Here is a 25,969-nt window from a genome sequence, read left to right as displayed (position 1 = left end):
AGCTAATTTATTAAACTTTGGTGTTTGGAAAAGAATTGTAGAAACGTTGCTTAATGCTAAGTTATCTCCGGCTAGAAATGTAACATTGCAATCTTTTGTAGGTGATGAAAAGTATAATGTCAAAGGACAGAAAATACTGTATTTAGAATTTTCAGGTCATGTTTTAGAAATTCCTTTCTTTATTGTAGAAGGAATGAAGTCGGACGTCTTGTTAGGTACTCCTTTCCTAACCAAATATAATTGTGTAGTTGATTTTTCAAAGCAAATCTTAACGTTGGATGATTTGGATGGTAAACCTGTTAAATTAAATTTAAATTCTCTCTGGGTTAGTTCGGTAGAATCTGAACCTCTGATACAGGAAGTTAGTAAAGAGGAAGACTACTTAGTATCTTAAAGTGAAATTCGAAATACAATTTTCCAAAGAACAGATTTAACATCTGAAGTTAAGAGTAAATTAGTGGAACTACTTCTTCGCTATAGATCATTGTTTTCTGAACGCCCTAGGCCTGCTAAGGTTAAGCCTTTAAAGATAGAATTAACAGACAACGAACCTGTTGTATGTAAACCGTACCCCATACCATATGCTATGCGGGAACCTTTCAGAAAGCTCATTCAAAAATGGCTTGAGTGGGGAGTGATCGAAGAAAGGTTATCTCCTTATCTCAATCCAATTCATTGTGTTTATAAAGCTGACAAACAATCAGTAAGACCCACCTTAGATTTAAGACATCTAAATACTAAAGTGGTATCTTTTAATGTTAAGGTAGAGCCAATTCAAGACATATTAGCACGTCTCAAAGGTTCAGTAGTTTTCTCTTCTTTTGATTGCCGAGACGGTTATTACTGTTTGCCTTTAGAGGAAGATTCATATGAAAAAACAGCATTTTTATTCGAAGGTAGGCAATATTGCTTCAAATATTTAGTCATGGGACTTAAATCTGCCACTAGTCTATTTCAATTTGTAATGAATAGCATTTTCGATTTAAGCACTAAGCATTTTGTTTCTTGTTATCTAGATGACTTACTTTGTTTTTCCGATTCTATCAGTAAGCATTTTGAGCATTTGGAATTCGTGTTGTATACCTTGAATAACTTAAACTTTTCCTTAAATTTTCAGAAATGTAAGTTCATGTTTTCCGAATTGTTGTTCTTAGGTCACATTATATCAGGTAAAGAAGTTAAAGTTAATCCTAAACTTAATGAAACCATACAAAGATTTCCAATTCCCAAGAATAGTAAGCAATTGAGACAATTTTTAGGTCTAGCAAATTGGAGAAGGAAATTTATTCACAATTACGCAGACATCGCCGAAAGTTTGGTAACTTTATTGCGTAAGGGCGTAAAGTTTCACTTTGGTCCTGAACAGATGCATTCATTTGAACTGCTAAAGAAAGCGTTGGTTTCTCCGCCAGCTTTAGTGCTCCCAGACATGAATAAGACATTTCATTTGTTCTCAGATTCCTCCATAATTGCCATTGGAGGCTATATAGGGCAGTATGAAGGGGATGATTTTCAGGTTATCTCGTATGCCAGCAGGCGCATTAAACCTACGGAAAGATCTCTGTCCATCTTTCAAACTGAACTATTAGCAGTAGTGTTTTTATGCGAGCGTTTTGCTGATTACATTCTAGGAAAAGAGGTAATTGTTCACACAGATAACAAAGCTATTACTCATCTGAAAACTATTAGAAATTTGGATGTTAGAACAACCAGACTATTATTAAAGTTGCAAGATTTTAACCTTAAGTTTGAACATCTCTCCTCAGCAGAGAACCGTATTGCAGACATTATTTCACGCAATCCTCCTGACGAGGAGAATACGATTAATTCTACTTTCATAGTAAACGCTGTATTTCGAAATTTAAGTCAATCTTCTTTTGTTAAGCTGTTATTGGAAGAACAAACCTCTGATGAGTTTGTAGCTAGATGTTCTGCTAAACTGGAAAAGGGTAATCCTAATTTTTGTAAGCATTTAGATTTAGTGTATATTAAGCAAGATGATACTTGGAAATTAATAATTCCTAAGAGTCTAGTAAACATTGTTATAGATGAAATTCACAAGGAAGCTCATTTCGGCTCACGCAAATGTTATCTACATTGTAAAAAGTTATTTCACTGGCCGAACATGAAACGAGATATAGCTAGGTTCATTAATGATTGTGAAACTTGTGCTAGAACTAAAAGTAAATCTCAAATTTTTGTACATCAAATTTGCCATGTGGATGCTGACAGCCCACATGCCAAGTTGAGTGTGGACCTCGTTGGCAGGTTACCAAAAAGTAATGGTTATTATTATTATTATTATCTATCTTAGATGTTTACAGTAAATTTCTTGTATTATACCCTGTTAGGAATGCTAGCACCAAGGAAATCACTTCTATAATCTCTAGGAGATACTTTTATCATTTTCCAATCCCTCAGGAAATCATAACTGACAGAGGCGCCCAGTTCCTCTCGTCCCTCTGGCGACGTTTTTGTCGCAGGAATGGTATACATCACTTACTTTTGAGTCCGTACAACCCCAAAGCTAATCCGGTGGAACGTTATCATTCAGAGATATCTAGGTTACTAAGGGTATTTATAAGTCATGATCACACTCAATGGAGTCAACACTTATCTGAGGTGCAAACGCTGTTGAACAACTCTGTGTCACTTACCACAGGGTACGCAACCTTCAGAACTTTTTCTAAATCATTCAGCTTTGGAAAATTTTAAAAAGGAGCTAAATTGGCCTCCTGAATTTGGTAATGTAGACCATGCCGTTCGGCATCAACATGTGTTATTGAATACTAAGAAAAGTCATAAGAAGAATGAAGCCAAGGTAAAACAAACAGGCACTGAGATTAAAATCGGTGACCTCGTATTTGTTAAAAATCGTAAACATAGCTCATTGTTAGATAAAACCATCAGTAAGTTTTTTGTTAAATATCTCGGACCTTTTTTGGTAATTGGTGTGGAAAGCAATACCGTTGATTTAGTAAATTTAAATAATGAATGGGTTGGTACTCAAAACTTAGATAATGTAAAATTATTTAACTGCTCTGTACAGAAAAGACAGGAGTTGTTGGTAAACACTTACCTGTAAAAAAAAACTTTGACAGCAAAGTTTCTTTTTTTTTATTCAACTAGGGCGAGGATGTAGTGCCCTTAGTAATTGTGTTATTTTATAATGGTAATATTTTTAAGTAGTATTGTTAACTCTCTTTTGTAAGATCTGGCAACATTGATACTTCCGCTTCTGTGGAGGGAAGACGAGCGGGTGACTTCCGGGGTACTACGAAGAAAGAGATTGTGTACCGCATGGCTTCTCGATATCTGTAAAAATGAAGCCTAAAATTATAGTTAATCTAGGCCTCTCGTAGCCATCCTCTTTTTATTAGTAATCAACAGTTTTGACAGAGCAACATTGAGTGTAAGTGAAGCTTTACGGTTACTTTTTCATCATAATTTTGGTGTGCAATTTCCAAGAGGAATTTATAAAGATGAGCAAGTGGTCTCCCACGTGTTTTGTTACAGCTACAAGTTTTTGTCTGTCAGTGTGTGCCTTTCCATTAATTATATTTCAAGTTTCTGTGTTCGTCCTAGTGACATTCTCCATTTAATACGACAATGGCAATTTTCGTGAAGTTTTTCTTAGTTGTGATAACGTATGAAATCATAATGAAGCACTAAAAACTTCTGTGGGAACCCGCCCCATGCACGCTCTGTCCGGTATCATATCAGTGAAGGAAGCAATGTATTCAACCTCTAGCACAGAATCATCTAGAGTCCAGATCTTTACAAGGATTGTAACGAATCAGCAATGTACCTTCCCAGGAAGTAACTTGGTTTTCACGTACAAACGACTTAAATGCTGATTCCCATTCATATATTTGCTACAACACTACTTCCTTGAACTTAAACATGTACTTCAACAAAATGTGGCTTCTTTACATTCTAGTGTACTTGTTACTGTACCAAGTATTGGATTCTATAGCTACTTATGGCATTTTAGTAGCAAGTAGCATGTTTATTCCAAACCAATATCCTTTCATATGTGTTGCTGTGAACCAGTGCAGTTTCTTAAGTGAGCAGTATTAGTCTATTAACAAGCAGCTTGTAGAGTGGTGCAGGATTTATGCCAAACGCATATTCAGTTGGAATAATTTAGAGGCATTTTAGTGGCCCATAGCCCAGGTGAATGAGCAGCATGAAGAATCCACCCGTTATTTTCGCCGCCGCTCGCTCAGTGTTTAGTCGAGCGACAATGCAGTTCTGGGACATGTTATTTTACACCACAATACATTTCTCTGGAGTTTTTCACACTTTTTTTCCATTATTTAGGAATTACCTTGGAGCCCCCTTTGGTTTAGCTCCGCCCAGCCTTGGCTCAGGATCAACTGGTAGTGAGATGAGATGCTGTTGTGTTAGTGTTTCTTATATGAAGATGGGCAGTTTAAAGGTGTTTTCCTGATAAAGGTTGCCTTCGTAGCAACCACATTCGTCATTTTTGATGAGTATGTTGTTTTTAGTTATGTTCAATTATGTTTGAGCATGTTTGTGCGTATTAAAGCTCATCTTTGATATAGCCTGTTAATTTATCAGGCCCAGTTAAGCTCTTCGAAAGCTTACTTTTTCTAAGCCCTCTTTAGTGTTTATAATGTTCAGTGCTCTCTGAGTTGAGTGAAAGTGGCATATTAGCCAGTGCTTTCTCATAATAATAGTGAATCCTCCAGCTATCTCTCCAAGCTCATTTCAATGGTGTTCTTTGAAGAACTGTGTTTACAAGTGTGGTGCACTACTTAATTATCCTGTTTTTATGTTGCTTCATAGCTGCAGTAAGCTGTATCCTCTACTATTTGTCAGTGCTACTTCACGAATAGCTGTTTTGTGTTCTCACCAGTGCTAGGTGTCCCTTATAATCTCCATATAATGTTGGCCACTCGCATTTTAGTGCAGTTGTGTTGTTTACACAAAAGTGTCTTCATCTTATCTTATCTTATTGAGCATCAATCCTGAATACATGCATCATTCATTAGTAGGTATGCTTTGTGCATATTCTCAGGTAAGAATCACAATGTTGAATAAACAAGCTTAACGCTACAAGTGTTCATGGCAGCTTCACTCTCACCGGGGTGGAGCATAATGTTGCCAGTTCAATCAAGAAAAGGGCACAGAATGCCCATATGTGGAATGTAAATCTCATAGTAACAGGTAATCAGTCTCAATGGGTTATTAGATGAATGTGTATAATTTTATTGCATACCTTTTCTTAGTGGTAACAATTTTAATACTGAGTTTTGCACTTATGTTCGGATAGTGCACATGTAGGCGCGCACCCGATGGTGGGTATACGCTGGCTAGTACCTTATAGCTATATTATTATCCTTGAAGTCTAGTTGCAGTGTACAACAATTAACAATTATGATACGATATTATCTTTTGCATAATAAATTTAAACTATTTCTTTCATTATCTTCAGAAGTGACAATTCTTCTGGAATTTGGTAAGAGTCTAACTTGCATATTATTATGAAGTGTGTTAATCTTTCAATCATTATACAAGGGAGGTGAAGATGGTTGTCCCTCCTCAATTGTTTATAGCTGCAAGAATTTTGATGTAATCATGCATCAGTAACTGAATATTTTCACGCATGACTTTTTTTTTATTGTTTTTATAAATATACGAATATATGTTCTCGTGCATGATAGTATATGTACCTGTTATAAAGTACCTGTTCTATATCAAGCTTCCATGGCCCTAATACCAACTTTTGATCAAATAATAAATAATCTTTTCCATTTTAAGTGTTGTTGTTCAAGTGCAAGTCCCTAGTAGCTAGATAAGTTTAATTTAAGGGTAGCTATTTCTAGATTATGGTATACGCAGGAGCAAGAAGAGGAAGGGGGGTTTGTTCATGCCTTCTCGTAGAGCTGGTGTGGGCAAGCCTCGTGTTGTCGGACGTTGTCTGTGCGCCCTATACTTCATTGCCATATCATCTTTCACAGACTGGCGACCCCTTGATACTCAGTTTTCTGGATTTTCTTTAGTCTGCGTTCTAAGTACGTTAGACGCCTTCCGCTCTGTAGCACTCAGAAGTTCCGGGCCATCCTCTGGGGCGCTACAATACGGTACTCTCAATGGTTGACCTGCGTCAAAACGAGGGTGTTTTGTTTAATTCAAATAAAAGTTAAATTTCAATGTTTTATAATTTCAACTGTGATTCCTATTGCTACTCTTTGATCTAAGTTCGAGAAAAGGGGCAATAATAATGAACATCGAATCTAGAATAAGCCAGTGTTTCTAAATTAATTCCTAAACTTGGATCTCTTATCCCAGCTTTTATTACAGTAATAATCTGAGCTTTTCTTCCACCATTGTTCAATTGTCCTATAGTAGTAATGGCACCACTTGGCCTAACTTTTGTATCCCTGGATTCCTGACCTACGATCAACTCATTATATTTTGGTAATTGGAACGTTGATCCATCCCTCTAACTTCTGGAGAGATACATAGAAACACTTCTTAAAATTTGCAAATTGACAAATCTAAAAATTCAGTATACTACTATAAAACCATGATATGTAAATCTGTAAATTTTGGTGGTCCATCTCGTTTCCTTTTATTGGTAAAAGATGTCAAAAAATCCAAATTTGAGGGTATTTAACCTATTTTGTTCTATCTGATATAGGTTTATTACATTATATTATCACACATTTGATACATGGGTCTATTCTCTTCAATGGGACATAAGTACATTGACGCATGTCTCTTAACATTTTGAAAATGACACATAGGATCACCTCATAAATTTGGAAATTGCTAAGTTCAAAAATTTTACGTATGGTGGTATAGAAAAAGGGGTATGTACCTCTGTAAGTTAGGATGATCCATCTTGCTCTCTTTTATCAGAAAAAATTCCCAAAATCAAACTTTCAGAGGTTTTTGATCTACTTTGTCCTGCTTGATGATGTTTTATCATGTTATATAGTTATATGAATGAGTACTAGGGCAAAGATTTTCCAATCTCTTTCATAATATATAGGTATATTGATGTTTCCTTTCAACATTAGGAAAGAACACATAACACAACCTCTTCAATTTGGAAATCGTAAAAAAAATTGATAGAAGTTCTCCAGGACTCGAATATATAGCTATAAATTTGGGTGGTCTGTTTCATACCTTTCTGGGGTAAACAATTATCAAATGCTAGAATTACTAAGGGTTCGCCACGTGTCGGTTAATGACCGAATTTATCTTCTCTGATGAGGTTTTAACACATTATATGATTATGTGATTAAGTACTGGGTTCATTCTCATTCCTAAAATGCGAGTGTATCCTATATTCCCTTCTCAAAATTTGTGAGAAGTACATAGAATCACCACGTAAATTCGAAAATTGTCTAAAAATGGTAAATGTTAATCCAGGATTCAAACATCGTTGTAAATTTAAGTAGTCCGCTTATCCGCCAATATATAAGCATGTGCTTACCGTATGGTCAGTTATTAACCTAACTTGTCTTCCAGTATGGGGCTTTACTACATCATATGGTTAAATGGCTGAGTACAAAGGTCAATTCCCTTTTCATAGGACATAAGGATATCGATGCACTCCTCTCAAATTTTGAGAGGTACATTGACACACTTACATTTGAGAATTGTTAAAAAACAAGTTTTGAGAAATATTCTCTAGGACTCGAATAGAAGGTAGGATTCAGAAGTAATGAGCCTCACCTTATACGACGCGTGCGCACCCTGCAGCGCGCTCCGCTGGTGGTGGGTGTTGACTTCACAGCGCAACGCGGGTCAGTTGGCTCCCAGCTTTCGGAGCGGTAGCATCGGCCTTAACAGTAGCGCCTATACGGTGGTGCATGATACGGCGATATGGAAAGTTCGTTAGAGCAACGCTACGCGATCAAAGTTTGCTTCCGGTTGGGCAAGTCTCCATACGAAACGTTCGCCAGGCTTCAACATACGTTTGGGACTGAGTGTCTGTCCTATTCTCAAATCAAAAAGTGGCACAAGACTTTTCGTGAGGGCCGGGAAGAGGTGACTGACGAACCCCGGTCTGAACGCCAGTCGTCGGCCCGTAGTGACGTGAATGTGCAGCGAGTGCGTGAGTTTTTTAACACGGACCAGCGTTTGAGTCTCTACCAAGTAGCAGAAGCCCTGAACTTATCGGAGACAACGGTGCAACGCATTGTTACCGAGGACTTGCACATGCGGAAAGTCTGTGCGAAACTTGTGCAGAGAGTTTTGACTGAAGAACGAAGTACGGTCCAAAAACAAAACGACAATGTGCTGAGTGGCACACCTCAAACTCACCCCGTCCCAAGAAAGCGCGGATGAGCAAATCGAAGACGAAGACCATGCTCATCACCTTTTTCGGAGTGACGGGGATCGTCCACTACGAGTTTGTCCCTACAGAACGTGAACGCTGCTTACTACCAGGAAGTCCTGAAAAGGCTGAAAAGAAGCGTCGCGCGCAAGCGCAGGGACATCAAGGACAGCTGGAAGCTTCACCACGATAACGCCCCCAGCCTAACCGCCTTCATCGTCACCGATTACCTGATCCGAATCAAAGTTCCTGTGGTACTCCAGCCTCCCTACAGTCCGGACCTGTCGCCTCCTGACTTCTTGTTTCCGCGCTTAAAATCAGCGCTGAAAGGAAAACGTTTCGACTCCATCGAGGACATTAAAGCAAATGTTAAGGCAGCCATCCCGGAACAGGCCTTCGGGGAAGCCTTTGAGTCATGGAAAAGCCGCCTACAGAAGTGCATTGATGCAGAAGGTGCCTATTTTGAAGACTATTACTCAATTGTACCGATCAGCTCAATAAATTTATCTTTTTGAACGAAAGCTCATTACTTTTGAATCCTACCCTGTATATAACTCTGAAAATTTTGTGGTTTCTGCTTATCCCTTCTTATGGGCATAGAATTGTCAAAAATATATTGTCAAATTTTGATATTTGAGAAAATTTTAAATTTTGATAGGAAAATTAAATTTAGCATGAGGTACGAACTTTGAATGTCGCACTTAATGTTTACTAAGGCTGTAACATATAATCATTATGGATGAATGCAGAGTCCCATATTCTTTCCTTGAACATTAGTGCCTTGAGATATTCTTCTCAAATTTCGCTAGGAGTACATTTGACCCACGATTAAATTTTGTAATTGTCAAAAAATATAAATTCGTAATTGTCCTCTCGATTCGATTAAATTTGGATTGTGTAACTTGTGTAATTTCATGGCTAAAAAATCCAAAATTCAAATTTGAAGATATTGGAAAAATGTATTATCTTAAAACTTTGAAACTTAAGAACAACTTAACCTAAGGCCATTGGTGTAAAATTTAGGACTTGGAATCTGATAGATAATTAGTAAAAACGGATTGATATGAAACCATAACAATTTTAAACTTTGTACTTTAGTTTAAACTCATACCCTAAGATCATTGGTGGAAAGTTATTTTTGAAGTAATCTGATTGCTAATCACTTTCAAACCATTGTTTAAATATTTCAAAAAGCTTTTGAAAAGTTAAGTTTAAAGTTTTAAATTAAATTTATCTGAATCGCTGTTTGAGTTTTAAATTTTAGTTTCAAAAAAATTGTAACCCTATTATAGTTACTAGTGTTGTGAAGATCTGGAAAAAGCCGGAAATATTGGGTAAAAACCCTTTTCTTACGGTTTTTCCCCCGAGCTTGGAAAAAACAGAAAGTTTGGGAAAAATTGAAATTTCAAATATTTTACTATATTATCCTTTTAAAATGATAAATATTTTGAATTTACTAGTTTAGAGTTAAGATAATTGATTAGTTATGTTTGTTGTATAAGAATAGGGAAATTTTGTTGTAACAAATATATGTGCACCACTCATCCAAATACTTTAATGTTAGCACCGTAATAGAATATAGTTATGCCTACAAAAGAAACTAAAATATAATCCTAGTTATCGTAATTAATATAGACGCATTTAAATTATCTTAAGCAATCTTACGAAGTTCTGATGACAGGGAAGTGTTAAAATAACGGGCCAGAATCATTGTAGTTACTATGTTAAATCAAACATATATTTTATAGATATCTTCCTTGTGTTATGTAAAATTTGTAGAAATTTTGAATCCATTAGAAAATATCATTTGTTCTGAAATATTGGCAAAACTGAAAAATATAATTTAAAAAAAATATTTCTTCGCATGCTGCTAATCTTATTTGCTGTAACGTGTCTGCAGCGTATATACAATGTCATGCTCTAACAGGAAAAATACTTAAAGCAACAATTTTCACTTTGACTTTTTTGTTTTTTGATTTCTGGTTGAAATCCCTGTTTATTATTTGTATATTATTCAAATAACTCAAAAAGAGATATTATCTTATTTACACATACACACATACATCGCACAAGTGAATAAATTTGCGCAGCAAGAAATATATTAAAACCTTAACCGTAATACCGGTCTGTGAGACCTTCAACAATATTTATTTTTATCGTGCGGTAACCCTTATTCACTTAGCTTCCTCTACGCCTCAGTAGCTTCTCCCCATTTAACCCTCTAGGTAATAATCTTGTTGTTTCGCAGTTTTAGTGGGCAACTCGATCTTTACAGTTTGCTTTTTCAAACATTTCTGGTCTCAGATACCGAATATTACAGTATACGTCACTTTCATATCGGTCTTTCGTACCGCATATTACGTTGTACGCCATATACGCTATTTCGACTAGTTTTATTATAGTAATGTAAGTTTGTTATTATTTTAGTTACATATGCTTTTCTAGAGACATTTGGAACATCCAAGTACAAGTAAAAATGTTTCAGTTAGAGATAACAAATCTGTGCCTATAGATCGTATCAGGTTGATGTTATATGACGGAGAACTTAGTGACAGTGGTAGTGAAATAAGTGATCTTATGGATGACTCCGACGTTGATCCGGATTATGTACTTTCACAAGAAGAAAAACTCAAATCACGTGTGTGATTGTGTAGATGAAAATGAGAAAGATGATGAAATGGAATGTAAGATACCTGAGAAGACTGGACTACTTATTGATAATAATAACCTTTCTGAGTACATGTTTGGTCGATTGAGAAACGATAAGAATGGTCCACCATATAATAGCGCATTTGTACCTTTTTCGTAATGGTTTTCTAATTAACAAAAATTCTTAAAGCATATATTTAATTATTTTTGTTGCATTTGTGTATACTTTCGTGAATTACATATATACTGAAGAAGTTCATTCACAAAATAAGTTTAAACATTTTGTATAAACGTAGAAAGAATAATATAAAGATATTGGTTGCTTTTTGTAGCTTAAATTATCAAAATATATGGTTCATAAATAAAAATCAATGTAGCGGTCTCACAGGCCGCGTATTACAGTTAACGTTTCAGGTGTTATATTACGATTATAGTGTTAACGGGTTGAATGTGTCAAGCTTCCATTCGTTATTATTACAGACTTGCAAAATATTCGTTCTTCGCAATGGGAGAATATCTTTTATTTTGGACATAAAGGACACAAAAACTGTCACCAATCAACTTATGGACCCAAAAACTCTGCATTTGACACTAATATCGGTCATTTTCAATTATTTTTTATCTAACTCCATCCCCATCTTAGGAGAGACAAATGGGGCTGAATTTGGATTTAAATGGCAACGGAAGTGTCACTGTTCATCTCAGTGACCCTGAAAATTACGGATTTGACACTAATATCAGTCGTTTACGATATATCTCCACTCCTCTTCCCTCAAGTTGCATCTTCAAACTGAAATGATAAAAACCATCCCGAACCTCATGTTGAATATCTGATCGAGATCGGTTGATTTTTTCAAGAGTTATTAAGTTACAAACATAATCACTTTCATTTTAATACATTATAGATAAAATGTCGCACTAGAAAACAGGTATTTGTTTACATACATACATGTACATAAAGTTTATATAAAAGTCTATATTGGAATATTACATAACAGCAATTATATGTTTTAGTACATGAGTATTGGTGAAATTTGCCTACTTCTCTTTCTTTTAAGAAGTAATTTGGTTAATTTGGTTTTTAATATACTCTTTGATCTGCTTAAGTTTTGTTAAACTTAACCATATCAAAGAATATATTAAAAACTGTTTCAGTCAAGAGACCTATTTGCTTCAACAGAAAAGCTTCATGATGGTAGATTTGTATGTAACTGTATAAGTTCTGTAATTAATGCACATCCACAAATCGACAACTTAAAAGCACATAACAGAAATTAGTACAGACTATTAGTTTTCAAGAAAAATTTCAACAGTTTTATTTTCGAGTGCTTTTAAAAACAACATTCGCAATATTGGAATTCTGAACTTACATTTTTCACGTGTTCAAGGAAACTAGATTCCATTACTAGTAAAATGAACCTAATACAAAAATTTTTATTTTTTCCAATTTCTCCAACGGTTTTCTACCATCAGCTTCAAACTTTCTGGAAATTTTACACTAGTTACGACTCATAGCCTGTGTTCATTGGTGCAAAATTATTCTTGGTACAATCTGATGGCTGATCACTTTCAAATCTTTATTTGAGATTTTTGAAAAAATTGTGTAAAATATTTATTTTGAAAATTTTTGAATCCTAGTTTTGTAGTTACGATTCATACTGTAAATACTGTAATAAAGTTGTTCTTAATGTAGTCTTATCGTCCGATTATTTTTAAATTACTGTTTAAAGTATTTAAAAGGCTTCAAGATTTTTGCTTAATTTTTCTCGATCACTGTTTCAAAATTTTTTGAACCTTAGTATTGTAGCTACGAGTCTAAGCTCGTTGGTGCAAAACTTTAGGACCTGAAACCAAATATGTAATTACTAATAATTTCACATTTTGAACTTTAGTCACATCTCATAGTCTAAGTCGTTATTGAAACGCAATCTTTCGTCAATTTGATTTGCTGAGCGTGAAATTTTGTTTTAAATTTTTGAATTTGTTTCATTTTTTTGTTTGAACATCTTTATTAAAAAATTTCAGATTTAAAAATTTTGCACTCTATTTTTTATTAAATTTTTATTTTAGAGAATTCTTGCTCTCATTTAAAAACTTAATAAAATGATTGGCATATACAAACTCGCTACTCATAAGTAAAGTTATTGCTCAGCCATTGATAATGTGCTTGCATGTTGTGTTATTTCTGTTAAAGTCTACGAACACACTAAACGTTTTCTCCGTTTCTCTCCAATCCACTGAAATGTAACACAAAGCTTATTCGGTGGAATAGTTCAATTGCACTCACTAGATATTTAAAATATGCTAGAATTAATGAAAGTTAATATTTATATTTTGACCCTAGCTTGTAATTCATCTATTCTTGATAATATAACAGAATATAAATTTTAGTTTCTCAACAATATTTGCTATATGACCCCATTATCCGTATTAGAATACAACTGAACTTGATTCTTGTTTTCTGATGTCGTACAATGAAAAGCAAGTCTATTATTTCTGCTATAGGATTGATGAAGAAGCCACTTCAGCAAGAGGTGAGCAAAGATTAAACATCCCTGAAGTATTAGAGATGGATGTTCCCAGAATTGAATGGAACACTTTTCGCAGATGCTGGATGACTTCTGCAGCTACTGACACTTTCCACAGGGTTTTAGGAAAGTAAGTACTACGTTGAAAGCAGATGAGTTACATTAAGGTATCAAAGAAGTTAATATTCATTAATATAGATAGCTTTGTTTCCCAAAAATATTTCGAAAACACACAAAAATTATTCAGTTCTATAGTCAGGAATATTTTAAAAAGTATCGATTTCCTGCCTTGAGGAAATACGCCTACTATTTAGTAATCTCACTGTATTAATCATTTATCGCTCATACATCTCCCCAAAAATTAAATCAGTGATATGTGTCTACGGCTAAAAATATATAGTCCACGTTTGCTCGCAAACAACGCGTAGGTAACTTAAACTAAGCAATTCATGTCAGTGTTACCAATTTAGTTGTTTTCCAACTAAATCTAGTCTTTTTGGAAGATTGTCTAGTTGGTAGTGAGAATCCATGTTTTGATTGCTAGTGGAAAATCTAGTTATTTTAAAATATCATATAGTTGAAAGCTAGTTTTTCTTTTAAATATTTAATAATAACTTAGTTTTCAACTTTTAAAAACAAATGTATATTTTATTGAAGTGATTATTTCGATTATTTCTAATTGTACTAATACTTAGTGTATTCGCAGTCTTGCACTAACTTACTCTACTCTATTTTATTCTAGTAACCTAACTTACCCTACTCTACTAACCTCACCTACTCAACTCTGCTCTAGCACACGTTCATCTGTGTTATTTGCATGAATAGTAGTTTTCATGGCACATCTGTTTGGACGCATAATACCAATCTGTGAACAATTATTTAAGCATGCGCCGGAAAAATTAGAATGCAAAATGTTTTAGACTATCATTTAAAACTTTAACACTGCTATAAAATATACTTTTATATTAGACGACCTATTGCAAATATGTACGATTATTATTATTATTATTATTACTTACAATAATGAATGATAAAGTACGATCTGGTTTTTGAATGCTGTTTTCGTTGTTTTAACTCGGAATCTCGCAGGAAAATAAAATTTAGGTTGGCAACCCTTATCTCTGTACACAATGTGTAATACAATTAATATACTGATTGCAGTATTTAACACTCTGAACTTTTGACATTACAATAACTAAGTCAGATGGAAGAAATTCAGTTTGAAAGGTCCGTCTTTGTAAGCGAGAAGTTACTTCTTTTACTTGTTACAGATAGACCTGCAATCTATGTTTCTCCTAACATTGCATTGTAATAGAAATGTTATATGGTGCTGCAATATTAATATTATTCTATTTATTTATTTATTTATCTTCCAATATTTGCAATACAACCGTTAGAAATATTAACATGTTGTAAACTTTCGTGTGATTATTGATTAATTGCTTGATTTGTATTCACCTTAACGTGTGTTGTACCACACTTATTTCGTCATACATTAAATACTACATATACAATACAACACAGTAAAAGTATATACTGTGTACATATAAAAGCTCGATAAAGTAAATGTAATGTACAAAAGAAAATCTCAAATGTACTAAAACTAAATAGGATGACTCCTAATTGAAGTAATAACTTTAATACCATACCTCACTTCCATTTAAATGTTGATCAACACTGTAAAATAGGTTATTATACAAAATGTTATTAACATTGAGGATAATAATGGATTCGGTACAAGTGTATAAGTCTTTTTTTAATAAACTGATCTTAATATTTTTAATTCCATACACACACACACACACACACATATACATATATATATATATATATATATATATATATATATATATATATATATATATATATATATATATATATATATATATATATATATATACAAATAATATGTGAGGAGTTTATTCACATAGTTGACGCACCTCTAACCGTAGTAATTATTTGCAAATAACATAAATAAATGAAGGAATTACTACAATCACATATAAGAAAGGTACACCTAGTGGCAGTTGCTACATTATATATTCAGAAATAGGATAATGTGCTGCTCCCCTGATTTAATTTTACAAAGGCTATAGCTCCGCCCAGTGAATTATAAACAAATTTTCATACCTCTTTAAAAAAATAGCTAGTGGAATGAGTTCTATGGTATAGATGTAGATATTATACAAAAGACAATATTTTTACACATCTTGTTACTTAGATAGATCTATTGTCAAGCTGCACGATACAATATGTTTATAATATTTTAAAAGTACCATCCAAAGAGGAAAAAATAATAAATTTTACGATAATTTCATTTCTAAGTTATTATGTGCGTGTTTCATGTTAACTTTAGGGTTCGATTCCCGGTGGGAGCTCATGTGGTTTGGATTCCACATTAACTAGTAGGTCCAAGTCTCACATAGCCTCGCTACAGAACGGGACGTTAAACTCAAAATCAACTCAACTCAATGTTAACTTAGTAGGGTGACCAGATGTCCTGTTTTTAATTGGATTACCCCTTTCTTCAGAAAGTTGTCCGGTGTCGACAAAAATTACAGTGTAAAGAAAAGGATGCGAACGGAACACAAAATGTCCCTTAAAAAAAGAGATTTGTTCTTGGGTCGTAATTAAGTAGTATACTAGCCATTTCTTGTATAGACTTCTAGTTCTTTTTTTAAGGGAAATACCAAGCCTTCTACAATAAATTCAACCATAAAAAACAATGACACTCCAGATGTGGGGCCTAATCAACGATCCCAACCCTCGTTACTGTTAAGTGTTAAAACGCAATATTAAAATTAAAAATTAGAAAGTAGTTAAATAAGTAATAATGTGGTTGCTTTGAAAACCTAGAGACTTCTTTCTCACTGACACAAATAACGGCACAACAATGATTATAGGTGGTTAGGTGGATTGTCAAATTAAACCAATTTGCCGAGTAGTCCTTTTCTTTACTTTCTAAATCTGGTCACGGTTAGTCCATCGAAGAAAAATAAGCTTGCTGGGTTTGATACAGATGTACAAGAAATGGCGTAAAAGCTTTGAGTGCGTCAATTGCCTCCTGTTTATATGTACAATTCCATTGCCAATAATATAATAATACAGTAATGAAAACGTGAAGACATACATAAATGGAGACTCTCCCCTCTCCTAACAAAATTTGAAATGATGCTGCTAGTAACAAACTGTATATGCTTTTAATTCATCAGACGAGTAATAATTATATCTTTCCTTCCTCTCTTTTCACAAACATCTCATTAATATATTTTATTAATTCTGAGTAATAGTCGTTTATCTTCTTTCATGATGTTTTATGATTTTATTATTGTTATTGATTTATGCGAATATACTTTATTATTTATGATTGTCTACTGTAAGATATATATATATTAATGATCCATTACATAGTTTAGATAGAATTGTAAACGTAGACTCCGTATAGATTACAGTAGACAGCAAGCGTAAACTTATAATTTACGACGCCGATGAATTAAATAAACAAATGAAAGTTTCTTCCACAATAATTTAAACAGCACTATTCTTTTCCAGTTAGGTTGCGCGGTGGCTCACAAAGAAATTGTCCCAATCTCACAAGTCCGAATTGGACGAAATTTCGTAGAGATACTAACTTGAGGTCTGTGAATAACGTGGGAATAGTCATTCGATTCGCTGTAGCGTACTTTACGAGATATACAAGTTGATGCAAAACAGAATGCAACAGAAGACAACTATGTAATCAGAGTCCAACAAGAAATTATAACCAGGGATATTGATCCTCCGTATATCATCCGTTATGACTTATGACTGCCGGCGGAGATTAAGGTTTCATTTGTGTATCATGTGATCGATGTGCGCGTCTCCAACGATGATTTCGAATGTGCTTGGATTAGCCTGTCGTACGAATCTGTTGTTCGTAGGTAAGAGAGAGACTTGCTATATTTGAATCGTGTATGCAGAATGACAGTATGACATGCACAGCAAGCGACATTCACAAGCAAGACGCGGCGTGCCGCAAGCGAATATGTGAGTTGGGCTGTTTCTTTTGCCAAACTTCATCTATTACTGTTTACTTTACAGTCGGTGGAACCCAGTTTCCGTTGTTGACCTTCCAAGGTGCTGCTGCAGTTGGTAAATGGTGCAATTTCAGGGACATGTATCCTCAAAGACTCATACTTCTTTCCAGGATCTCAACATCGAACAGTGTTTCTCCTATTTTTTTAATGTGAAACCCCCTTTACTCAACGGGAGATTTTCCTGTGACGCCACTGTGTTCCTCATTATCGCCATGAGATTACGCATATTCATTTTGGTATCCACGTGTAGGCTTTCGTCGTTTTATACCGGTGAATTACAGAATGCTTCTATGTTATTTTACTTTCGCATCACCCTGTATATCTCGTAAAGTACCAAAAAGCGAACCGAATGACTATTCCCACGGTATTCACTGACCTCAAATTAGTATCTGTAAGAAATTTCGTTCAATTCGAACTCAGATTACCTACTTGTCTTATGTTGCATTATGTTTTGCACCACCCTGTATATCTTGTAAAGTACGCAAACGCGAATCGAATGACTATTCCCAGGTTATTCACCGACCTCAAATTAGCATCTATACGAAATTTTGTCCAATTCAGGTGTGTGTGGTTGGGAGCATTTCCTTGTCAGTCGTAGAGCGCTTACCTCTGATGCGTCGGACCTCTGGTTTGATCCTCGACCAAGTAAGTTTGTGGTGGACAACACCATGACCGTGGGTTTTCTTGAGGTACTCCCCTTTCCTCCAGATTTCTCAGTCCACCAACCCTTCCATCATCATTCACTTGCTTTAATCATCGTCTTCCTTAGCCTAAAGAGCATAATCGTGGGGGCGTTAAACTGAAAGATTTCATTTCATTTTTCTTTTAAAATTAGTGAATAAATGGTGTAACTATGTATATGACTGAGTTTTGGACTTCTCAAATTATTATTCAGTTCAGTAAAATTCGAGAGTAGGTTAGATCAGTGTTTATGCTACTATTATTTCCTTTAATTTGTCCAGTTTATTAGTTGTCAACATTTTTTTTTTATTTCTCCCTTTATATAGATATTATTGTTGGCCTTTGGAGGTTATCATGACTTCAAGAGTAGCTGAAACAGGATCTTCTAAATCTCTAAGTAAAGGCAAGGATAAAGATAAGGATAAAAGTAAGGACAAGGATAAAGAGAAGGACAAAGAAAAAGAGGAGAAAGAACCTGCAAATCATTATATACATTTTGTTGCTTATCTAGATCTAACACCTCTTCTCTATCCAGGAGGTAGGCCATAGGTATACATAAGTGATGATAATTCCTAAGTATAAAAGGGAGATACGTTACTTTTTACAGTGGTGCCCACCCTCCTTATGTCCATTACGCACCCCCCCCCCCAATTGTCTATCCGTAGATGTTCTTCCATGAAAAAAATCTTTTCGATTAATTTTTACTCCCCCCTCAAACATATTTATATAGATTTTTAACCCCCCAAATATTTCAATGACGTAGTTTGCGCCATAGCCCCACTTTGTGAGCACCCCTGCTTTTTACATCAAACTATGCTGGAATATTATACGACCTTGCTTAAAAGATTTGTAATGTTGGTTGTAGGCAGAGAAGGGGCACAATGACGATTATAACAAACGACAAACGTCTCAATGCGTCGCTAATTCCTAGCACTGAATAGTCCAGTAAAGATAGGATTCAGAAAGGAACAAATTAGTATAAGCTGAAAATTGGTATGAAAGTAGGGGGATGTGTTAGGAATAACATATTAAAACTCCCCTAAAATCTCACTGTAACTTTTCTCCAATTTTGAAAAATGTCCGCCATCTTTAGACCACTACAAGGAATTTATGGAAATCGTCACCCTTTATGCTTATTCCTCTAGCCACCGTTCTAATTATCACAAAGCCACGAATCATATATGGTTGGAAAGCTTGAAAGACAGAAAATCTAAGTAAATAACATATATGCCCATCGTGCTAAATTTCTAGAAGAAGAGGAAGATGAAACAGTTTTTTATTTTAAAAAGATATATTTTCAGAAATCATGAGAAGTTTGCAACATTGACAGTTATTGCACACCAACGAAACAACATCAACAGATGTCCTTGATATTCATCTCAATCATAGCCAACCACGACACAAATCGGTGCAATACAAGCTGAGAAAAAAATACAACTAATGTTACTTTCTGACCTCTTTGTACTCTACAAAAGTTCATAAGGTGACATATACTTTCACGGTTCTTCTTTTATCACATAGGACAAAGAGTTATATATCATTGGAAATCTTAAGAAACGTAAAATCGAACAAGGTAACACTCAGTGGCGTAACTAAAGGCTTGAAGGCCCCACTGCAGACGACGAGGAATGGGGCCCCGTCTCTACTTCCCACTTCACGATTTGGGGACCCCTGCAATGCGGGGTCTGCGGGGCAGTTATTTACGCCCCTGGTAACACTTATACTAATCAAGCCCAATTTGTGGAAGAAGAGCAAAACTCAAAATTTCGGGACAAAATGTGATTTTCGCATAAATTCTTTAAAACTTACAACATTGACAATTATTGTATGTTAACAAAACTCAGCCACCGTTTTCACTATCATCATTATTAATTTAATTTTAAAATGGCCAACGTATTTCTCAATGGAGTAAGCTTTTGTGATATATAATTTTACATCACTTAAATATATCACAAAAATTATTTATTGACAGCATTAGAAAGTAGCAGAAATTGGTAGTCTCCTTTTTATAGGAAAATCGTAATTCACATACTTAAAATCATTTTCAACTACAATAGTCATTTGAGTATATTTTTTAAAAAATGCCTTATTTATAACTAGAATGCAATTTTCCTCGTAGTATTCTTCAAATCAACTTAATATTTACATTAGACGTTAGAATGCACTTTAAGAACATTTTTGTAACTAGTCCATTCAGACTTATTTTATTAGAAATCAATGAGGTTATCATTATCTCATTCATCTCCATGGTTTTCATCATTTGATTTTGCATTCACACATCCAATTCCTCGATAATGATATAAATTAGAGCACACAATCCCTGCTTTCCGACAACTGTACATACGTTCACAGCTCTTGTTACTGTTACAGGATATTACACGGAGCGGGTTCCTTGGTCATTCTTTCTGGTACGGGAATACTTCCTAATGTGGTCCATTCATATTCAGTCGCTCGCATATCATTGAGCAATACCTGGGCTCAAAAAACGTACACTGTCAAACAATGAATGGAATATACCACTTTTAACGTACGCACACAAAGATAATGGCCTTTCAGATTTAATCATTGAAGATATAATATACCTTCGTGTTCTGAATATCCAAACTGAAATCCATCTTCTGTACGATGTAACATGGATGATTCTCAAGTGGTTGAAGACACCAACTTGCCCGAATTGGAATGTATTTATGCAGCTGGTGACAAGCAACAAAAATAAGTACCAAACATATCAAGTAGTAATTCAACCTTTCATCAATCTTCAGCAAATAAGCATGGATGCTGTATACTCGGCGCTTATGTTTGCCAGCAAAGAATGTGCATGAAATAAGCAAATAAGCGTGCTTAGTCACGTAGAAATTATGCGTCTTTTAATTCGAAAGAACTGGAGACTTGAATCTTCATCTTCACTGCATGTGAGAAATGTTACCATAGTTCTATGCAACTGGGCATCTTTTGTATACCAAATACGCACATCTGTACTTACATGAAATGTTGCGGTTGGAGAATGAAATGGATCTTCATGAGTTCCAGCTATTTGCAGGAGACGGTTACTTCACTATTCGTAGAAAAGATATATTTTGGAGTGGTACATGGTCTGATATGACGATTGAGCAGGTTTAAGCTAGAACAATGAAGAGCAGCGGTGGACTGACCCATAGGAAAGGCATAACTGAAAAGATAATATCTAGGTGTGTGTCAAGTATGCCAGCAGCGTGCCACTTACGAGAATGTCTTGAAAAATTATTAAACAAAGATAGGCATGAACTTCACACTGGTCGGCATGTGTGCCTGTACCAAAGCAGTCAATCGCGTGATATATTACATCTGTTTTGCTAGTATTCTCCATTCCCCTCATATCCGGAGCTCGCTTCCTAAGCACTGCCATGGTAAGTAATGAAATGGTCAACTGATAAATCTAAGGAAATCGGATTGGCTGCTATGGAAGAAATGTTTGGACAGACTTTTGTAAATGTGAAACTTAAACAAAAAGATAAAGTCATCCCACTATCCATAATGCACAATGTAGTGCGTATCCGTGATGAGCTACTGGCTGTATACACCATACTTCAACTGAATCATATGAGTAGTAGTCCGAAAAAGAACTCCAGCAGTGTTTTGCTTACGAGCTTGCCCCGTATTCACTTTCTTTCTTCACAGAAATGTCCATGACAAAAACGAAAAAGTCTGCTTTGCACGACATGTTTGAATATCGGATAAATTTTAAAACTCTAATTGAAAACACTGTGTACTTTATAGATGGAGGCTAGCTTCTACATCATGTTGTTTAGCCACAACATGGAACATATCTTGACGTACAGAACTCATATATGACCTATGTACTCACAAACTCAGGAACTAAAGCAACAATTATTTTTTTATGGGTGTTGCACAGAAAACTGTACAAAAGCCGCTGAGCGGGAGCAACGTGAGTCAAAGGTTCAATTAGCTTTGGTGTTATTCACAAATGAAACCGCACTATTAACAAAAAAGATAAATTCTTAGGTAATTTAAAAAATAAGGATTGTTTCGCTCGTGAGTTGATGGTTCATTTGACACAAGCTGGAATTCAAACCCAGTAAGCAAGAAGTGATGCTGACGCACTTATAGCTAAAACTGCTGTAGCCAAGTCTATAAATCCTTGTAGGCACGTCATAGTAATTGGCGAGGATGTTGATATTTTAATCATTTTGCTTGAACAAGGTAATAATCAGTACATCACATTTCGAAAGCTTGGACGTGGAGAAGACGTGAGTAAAGAATTTAGTACTAAGAAGTTGTAAGATACACAGACAAATATACTAACTGTTTTGCTCAGTTACCATGCTTTAACTGGATGTGACACATCATATGGTTTGTATCGACAGGGAAAGAAAAAGCCATTGCGATTACTTCAAAAACGGGACGATTTATGCCGATCACTTGAAGTTTTGAACGACGATAATGCTAGTGTACAATCTATGAAGCTGGCACATCATTTCTACTAGCACACTACGATTCTCCAACAATGAATTCCAGTATAATTCATACATCCTCGCAGTATGTCGCTCCCCATTCAGAACGAAATGCAATTGGCAAAATTGCCACCCATCAGTTACGCTGCGAAACACCATATCATCAGGTTCAATTTTACCGTGGAAATGATTTACGAGCGACTGAATATGAATGGACAACATTAGGAGGTATTCTCGTATCAGCAAGAATGACCAAGGAACCCGCTCCGAGTAATATCCTGTAACTGTAAAAAGGGCTGTGAAAGTATGTACGGTTGTCGGAGAGCAGGAATTGTGTGCTCTAATTTATGTCGGTTCCGAGGAATTGGATGTATGAATGCAAAAATAAATGATGAAGACCATAGAGATGAACGAGATAATGATAACCTCATTGATTTCTAATAAATTAAGTCTGAATGGACTAGTTACAAAAATGTTATTAAAGTTCATACTAACGTCTAATGTAAATATTAAGTTGATTTGAAGAATGCTAGGAGAAAAATTGCAATTGAGAGTGATTTTAAATATGTGAATTGCGATTTTCCTATGAATAGGAGACTGCCAATTTCTCTTAATTTCTAATGCTGTCAATAAATAGTTGTTGTGCTATATTTAACTGATGTAAAATTATGTGTCATAAAAGTTTACTCCATTGGGAAAAACGTTGGCCATTTTAAAAGTAAATTAATAATGATGATAGTGAAAACGGTGGCTGAGTTTTGTTAACATACAATAATTGTCAATGTTGCAAGTTTTAAAGAACTTATGCGAAAATCACGTTTTGTCCCGAAATTTTGGGTTTTGCGCTTCTTCCACAAATTGGGATTGATTAGTATAAGTGTTACCTCGTTCGAATTTACGTTTCTTAAGATTTCCAATGTTATACAACTCTTGGTCCTATGTGATAAAAGAAGGTGACTAGAACCGTGAAAGTATATGTCACCTTATGAACTTTTGTACAAAGACGTCAGAAAGTAACATTAGTTGTATTTTTTTCTCAGCTTGTATTGCACCGATTTGTGTCATTGCTGGCTATGATTGAGATAAATATGAAGGACATCTGTTGGTGTTGTTTCGTTGGTGTGCAATAACTGTCAATGTTGCAAACTTCTCATGATTTCTGAAAATATATCTTTTTTAAATAAAAAACTGTTTCATCTTCCTCTTCTTCTAGAAATTTAGCACAATGTGCATATATGTTATTTATTTAGATTTTCTGTCTTTTGAAGCTTTCCAACCATATATGATTCGTGGCTTTGTGATAATTAGAACGGTGGCTAGATGAATAAAGATAAAGGGTGACGATTTCCATAAATTCCTTGTAGTGGTCTAAAGATGGCGGACATTTTTTCAAAATTGCGGGAAAAGCTAAAGTGGGATTTTAGAGGACTTTTAGTATGTTATTCGTAACACATCTCCCTACTTTCATACCAATTTTCAGCTTGTTACTAATTTGTTCCTTTCTTGGTAGAAAAATGGGCTATCTTTACTGGACTAGAAAGGTCACGCTAATAAATGTTGCTACATGCGCTATCGCTTGCATGCTTGATAGTTATGGATGTCGCTACCTGAGCGACTGTTGTGTATAAGAAAGACCTTTAATAATTGTATAAAAAATATGATATGAAGTTTGTGGTGGTTCGTGGGCAAAGTCAAAGAAAATAAACAAATCTGTTTATAATGTAAACAATTAGAGCTGTAATTATCATGACTTTAACCAATAGTGTACACCGGGCCAAAGGCTTGGGTCCAGCAACTAGTATTCCTGAAACTACATTTAAATAAAGATTCACTTAATTATTCACACACACATACTGTATAGGGGCTATATAAAGGCTGGCAAATCTTATTTCACAATGAAATACTTTTTTGAATTTATGTAAAAGCAGAAATTTTCCTGGTAATGTATGAAAAAAGTAACTGGTCACCACTATGTAGCTGCTTTCTATTCTAAAGAAATAAACTAAATAACACATGTAGAAATGATATGTGATCTTTTATGGAACTTGCAGGAAAGGGAGAACCTATTTTCATTTACCGATATACTAATAAAAAATATAACATCAGAAATATAAAACACCATATGTAGGTTATATGATGCATCTGCAGATAGTCGTGATTATTTATCAAAGCCTGATATTTTTTATTTAGATATTTATACAGTAATAAGATAAGTCTGCTAGTACCTTAAACTTTTACAGTATGGGCTACAGGAAAAGCTAGTACTACTAGTCAAATTCACGATAATCCTTCTTTCTGAAGAATAACACAAGATAAATAACAATCCTTCTTCATGTCCTTACGAGGAATTATTCGTATTTCTTACTTGGCCTTGGTTGAAATTATTTACTTTCAATGAGTGTAAAACACAAATTATGTTAAACTGATCAAATGCAATATACAATGTTTTACTAAGTAGAACATATTGTGAAAAATACGTAGGAGGGGGGTAATACCGCCAACAAAATACTCAAAAATAAGTATGAAATCTAGTTTTAAAAGAAACTTATCCAAATAAACAGAACATAAATTTATACATTTTGGCCGCCCCAAATGCAAGAACTTAGCTATCACTGACGTAATCTAAATACATTTGTAGTAACTTAATTAATTTTACACTAAACCGATAAGTGAAAATGAGAATTATGTACCAATTATGTATGTATTTTCATCCAGTTTCTGTATCTGTTTACAATTTTCAAGCTCTAGTTAGTATACAAGCGCGTAAAATTTAAGTTGAAACATTTGATGCTATAAAAAAAGAGGAAGAAGAAAAGAAAAGTAATCTAATAAAAGTATTGTGAAAAAGGTTTGAAATGTTCAGAAATCAAATCTTTAGTATAAAACCCCTCGATTCCTGGTAAGAAAAAAGTGATTCCTAGTCTATACGAGGCCAAATCAGTATGTAATGCATCATAATTTGAAGAAAGTGTACTAAGTAGCATTTAATAATACTAGGGCCGTACTAGAATGATTTACACTTTTGTTTTTCAGACATACTCACACAGAATACACAGCAATTGATATGTCTACCTTCTCAATATAATATCCCTTTATACACTTTCGCCAGCGGTGTGTCAGCTTGAAGAGATCCTGCAGAAAGTAATTGTTTGGAGCCCACATACCCATGTTTGGACAGCAAGTTCAAGTTCTTAAGGACCTCCAAATCGACAACCACGCAGAGGGTTTTTTATTGCCCCAAACAGGTACTAACCACTGAGATTCAAG

General features: G+C 34.8%; 1 protein-coding gene across 1 annotated transcript in view; it reads left to right on the top strand.

Moving 5' to 3' along the window:
• The window catches only part of LOC145686026 (cilia- and flagella-associated protein 70-like), a 142,445-nt gene that overhangs the window by 46,329 nt on the left and 70,147 nt on the right, over nucleotides 1–25,969 (top strand). Inside the window, exons 7-8 of the mRNA XM_081758876.1 lie at nucleotides 13,472–13,624; nucleotides 18,578–18,789. Of these exons, the coding sequence (XP_081615002.1) occupies nucleotides 13,472–13,624; nucleotides 18,578–18,789 (365 nt within the window). The remainder of the gene's footprint in view (nucleotides 1–13,471; nucleotides 13,625–18,577; nucleotides 18,790–25,969) is intronic.

This window comes from Thermobia domestica, chromosome 5, assembly GCF_964235325.1.
Source record: "Thermobia domestica chromosome 5, izTheDome1.hap1.1, whole genome shotgun sequence".
In the NCBI taxonomy this organism is placed as follows: domain Eukaryota; kingdom Metazoa; phylum Arthropoda; class Insecta; order Zygentoma; family Lepismatidae; genus Thermobia; species Thermobia domestica.
This window is presented reverse-complemented; position numbering and strand designations above follow the sequence as displayed.